Raw genomic sequence first — 4,788 nt, forward strand, 5'->3', positions numbered from 1 at the left:
TTGAGATGCTACAGAAACCCCCGAACCACCAAAGATTGCGCCACTAGTGTCTGATTTAAAGAAAAGCTCCCCGATTGATGACGAAAAAATCGAGCCCGCTTTTGATACAAAAGTCGCACCAGCAATGGACTTTCAATTAAAAATTGATCATCAAGCGGCAACTTTGAGTTCTTTTTCATTTCCAGCACTCAATTTAAAACCGCTATTTTCTATTTCTGTAGCATCTCAAGAGATCGCGAAGCAAATTGTACATTCAACACCATCAATCGAAAGTAGGACCATTATTGAGGAGCTGCCGACAAGCTCTCTTCTAGAAGACAAGCCCAACACTCATCCTAATACTTTGCATATCGAGGAGGTCAAAAAAATCATCGAGCTTCCAGATGAGGGTGCTGACAAAAAGTTGCAGGGGGACACTGACAAATTTGACGATTCCACTAAAGTTGAAGCAATTCAAACGCCCGCTGAAAATACATCCCTTTCAAACGACAAAGTACCTATCGTGGGAATAGCAGAGGATGCTGCTTTGAAATTCGGCTCAATTACCTTAGAATCAATCAATGACCCTTTAAAGAACAAACCAAATCCCTTTGATCAAATGCATGCTTCTATTTTCCCGAAATCTAGCCCTATCTCTTCGGTATTCACTTCCGCTTTAAGTTCAACCAGTTTACCTGCTGAAAGCCAAAAGATTGAGATGCAAACCAGCCTTAATGCCTCAGCACCTATATCCAGTTCCACCTTTGGTGCTTCTTCGTTTGGAGCACAATCTTCCTTCGGAAATACCACAGCACTTGGAACTTCACCATTTAATAACTCCTCCTCCTCTTCTTCTTTCCCTTGCTTTGGAGCCACCACATTTGGAACTTCATCCTTTGGAACTTCGGCAACTGCATCGAACCCATTAAATTACGGCGGTTCTACATCTTCTGCCTCATTTTCAAGAACACCAGTCAGTAGTGAAGGAAGCCAATTCGCGGCCTTAGCTTCATCACAAAATTCGACAATATTTTCAACCGATAATTCAGAAATTACCTTAGCACCATTTATTCCATCGCATACTATCAATGTTGCTAAAGAGGTACAGAAAAATCCGTCAAATAAGCCATCGTCTGGTTTATTTACCAAGTTCAGGGACTAATAAATAACTTCCACTCTCTATTTAAAATGAATCTCAAGTAACTGCACATTAAAACCTGGATCTTATTCTTGGCTGCTATTGTTTAAAGGAACGCTTAAACGTTAGGATTATTATGCTTTATATTTTAATAAACGAAATTATGGAAAGGTACATTTAATCTGAGCGGCTTTGGGGTGAGAGTTCCCGGTATTAGGTTTTAATTGACTTTTAATCTTACAGCGCGAGAAAGCCCAAGTTTAGCCTATCACTATGTGTTATTTCATCATAAAAACGGAATTATGGCGAATGAGATACTTGACGGTGCGAAGAGCCATCAACTGAGCGTGGGATTGGCCAGCCAGCTCAGTATTAGACGTAAATCAATAGATGTCAGCAGTTCAATGGTTCAATCAAAAACCGAAATACTTCCAAGGGTGCTAATTAATGGATTCATGCTCTGAAACTAAAAACAGCAACCACAGGATGTGGTGTTACAAGTTTAAATATGTAGATTAATTTAGCTCGATTAGATGAATTACTGCTGAAAGTGCATCAGCAGTGTGCAAAATCTAAAGAAATTCTCGAAAATATTATATAGTGTTCGATAGGCGCTGTTGAAGGTTATGAAGCTTATCGTTAATCGGTGGTGAGTTTAACCACACAATTTTAGGTCATTTAATTGCCATATTAAAATTTAAACCTTGTAAAATGTAGCAAAATCTCGGCACGTTTAAATGCACAATTTGTCTTTACTCGATTGGTGCAAATCAGGGGCCAATAATCCTCATTGTAATAATATTAATTAAAAATTTGCAATTTATGCTATCCATCTACACTTTTCTTTGCTTAAATGAGTATCATCAATAATTTTATCAAATTTGGGCTCTTTTTAGCTTCTCATGTTTTTGTAGACTAAAAATTACAAGTAAAAAATATTTTTGAGCTCATAGCAGGCGATTTGAAGAACAAAATCGAGCCGATACAAACAAGGCCTTGAATACGATCTTTTTGCTTTCTAAGAAAACTTTACTCAACGAAATATACGCCATTAACTCAGACTTCTACGATAATATTATGGATACAATCATATAGGCCTCTAACTTTGATCCATGTTCTATTTATGGGAAGATAAGGGCGTTGAAAATCTTGCCATCCAATACTGACTTAAAGGTCTTTGGAGATGAGACAAACTTTGTCTTTTCTAGTGTGAACCTACAGAACATTCAATTTTGGGTGAAATTTTCAAGGTCGTCTCTCTTGATCCCAAACATAATTATTTATGGAAGGTCCTCATTTAGAATGGTGGAAATCGGTTAGAATATCACCCAGGATACCAAATTGGCCCAAAGGAAAAATATTCACCCGTGGTCATATATGAGGGTTCTCGATTTCTTATCACTCAAAACTGGGTTGAAGCCGCATTGAATTTTGGAAATCATAAAAAGGTTATCACGAACTTCTATCCCAGACTTTTGGGCGATTTTCATCAATCAAAAGTAAAATATGACGTTTTTATTGATGCCTAAACAACAGAAACAGACAGGTGCTTTTTCATCGTACCATCGATATTTTACCTTTAAGCTTGTGAAGAGCGGATATAAAAAGATCTTTGCAGCTGCATTTTCAAGTGTCATGCAGCATTTTGTATCTCAAGAATCCTCTTATTTTGTTCCAGAATCAAATCTGTCCAAGTATTTCATTTATTGTACATGGAAATCAAGCTAGTCAATTAAAATGCACGAAGAAGCCAACAACTTTATCTATAAAGCATTTTTATCTGATAAGAATGTATTGAACGAGAAGAGAAAGGTTTACTTTTTAATATGGAATGTCGATCTTGCCGATATGATGTTCAAATATCTGGTTGAAACGAAATAGTATGCCTTTTTGGGCATCTACAAGTAGTTTACGACAAATTCCAAATTGTCAAGGAGAAAATTATTTTCGACGCCGTTCCTAAAACATAGTAGATAATACAGGCATAAAAACATTTTTTTCAACATGATTGGAAGCATGTCTGGCTCGAATTTCACGAAAAGCTACCCGCTAATGAGACGTTTTATTGAGAGCTTCCCCATTTCGAGTATGAAAATGGAGCTTATGATTCTGGAAATTTCAATGAATTTTCAAATTCGATTTTTCATTTTTTAAGTAACGAAATCGGATATCAGCAATGCTTTATGGGCAAAGAAATTTATCTGATTTCATATCTGGATTCGCTGAAATTTTGGGTCATACTGATGCTAAAAAACTGTGCGTCATCTTGTGTCGATAAAATGTGCTTTCTTTGCCTCTTTTTCACCAAAATACTGGATTTATTGGACTATGAAAGTCATATGTTTATCTACCAGAAGAATATCATTTTGGTTGCAATTTTCTACACCTACAAAGAAAGATACACCCGACATTTAAGGACCTCTTTAAACAACAATGAGTTTGATTTTGATTTTATTTACGATTCGCTATTAGACAAGCCATCACCCGCTTTTTGATCTTTGAATCAAATTGATATTCTAAAAAGGACGCTACCATGCAATTTCAATATTTTTTCCCTTCTTTTGAACAATATCGGGGGTTTCTCTAAATTGTTTTCTTTATTGTTTAAAAACAAAACATACTGTGTGCTTCCAGATGAAGTGGAAAAGTCTTTAAAATTTTGTCTGATTAATAATCACTGAAGCGATCCTAATTATGAGGCATCTCATTATATAATAATGGCATATATTTTAACAGCAATTGCGAACCCTATTGGCGCCAAGAATTCCAATAATACTGTGCTTCCGAAAACCTACTTACTTGATCGAAATTATTACAATTTCTTGCACATTCTTTGTAAAGTATCCTGCTTTCGTACACACGGTTTGCTTGTTTCAGAGCCAACACGTATTTTGAGTATTAAACTTTCCATTAATACTAGGCGAAATTTCCACCTAAAAGCAGATGGTTACACAAAAACTCTATAAATTTCATCACCGTCGGCGAAGGAAAAAGACCTTTGCACTTGATCAGTCTGGATCACACTTTTTTCATTGTTTCTTATTTTCTGAATTATTTACAAGAAGATTCTGCTTTTGCCTTATCTGATGGTGGAATGAAAACAATTTATGGCTTGTTGCTCAACCGATTGGCACCTATTGAAAGGCTTGTAAAGATCCTGCCTCGATTTATCCAATATTTTTTGTTCCGGATCAATAGAATTTTTAAAATATAGAATACTCTAGATGGTAAGGTCAATGAGGCTCTACCTCTGGCTATGCGATATTTTTTTCTTTGGAAGCATAAAACCTACCAAGAAATTTCCATACATAGCAATCACACTGAAAGGCTTAGGCTTTTAGCCAATTATCAAATCATTCTAAATCGTTTGATGTCGATTGAAAAAATCGAGCTCTACATTGGCGATTTTGAAAACGGTTTCTTAAGCGCATTTGAGCCAATTTTTGCCTTTATCAGGCTTAATACTTTGGTACTTGAGGGAAAGTTTTTAATCTGTCCAATAGCCATCACTTCTATTTTCGGTGATATCTACTTTTGAACTCATAAAGTGGTTCTTTTTCAAGGACGAAACTCGCTATGTTCTTGGCATGTATTACGATCATTGGAAGCTTCCCTCCTCTAACTCTAAATGCGCACGCCAAACAGAAAAAGGAATCCAAAATTTGGCCAAT

The 4,788-nt window shown here is 36.2% G+C and overlaps 2 protein-coding genes across 2 annotated transcripts; one reads left to right on the forward strand and one right to left on the reverse strand.

The window, feature by feature from the left end:
- Positions 1–124: 124 nt before the first annotated feature.
- DI09_133p10 (uncharacterized protein) lies at positions 125–1,141 on the forward strand (the record flags this gene model as incomplete). Its single annotated transcript, XM_013383782.1, has 1 exon — positions 125–1,141. One exon carries the CDS (start codon positions 125–127, stop codon positions 1,139–1,141), a length of 1,017 nt encoding a protein of 338 aa, XP_013239236.1.
- Positions 1,142–3,645: 2,504 nt separating this feature from the next.
- On the reverse strand, positions 3,646–4,028 carry DI09_133p20 (uncharacterized protein; the record flags this gene model as incomplete). Its single annotated transcript, XM_013383783.1, has 3 exons — positions 3,646–3,712; positions 3,894–3,911; positions 3,934–4,028. 3 exons carry the CDS (start codon positions 4,026–4,028, stop codon positions 3,646–3,648), a joined length of 180 nt encoding a protein of 59 aa, XP_013239237.1.
- Between the last annotated feature and the right edge of the window lie 760 nt (positions 4,029–4,788).

The sequence above is a fragment of the Mitosporidium daphniae genome (assembly GCF_000760515.2).
Source record: "Mitosporidium daphniae strain UGP3 chromosome Unknown contig-133, whole genome shotgun sequence".
NCBI classification, from domain to species: domain Eukaryota; kingdom Fungi; phylum Microsporidia; genus Mitosporidium; species Mitosporidium daphniae.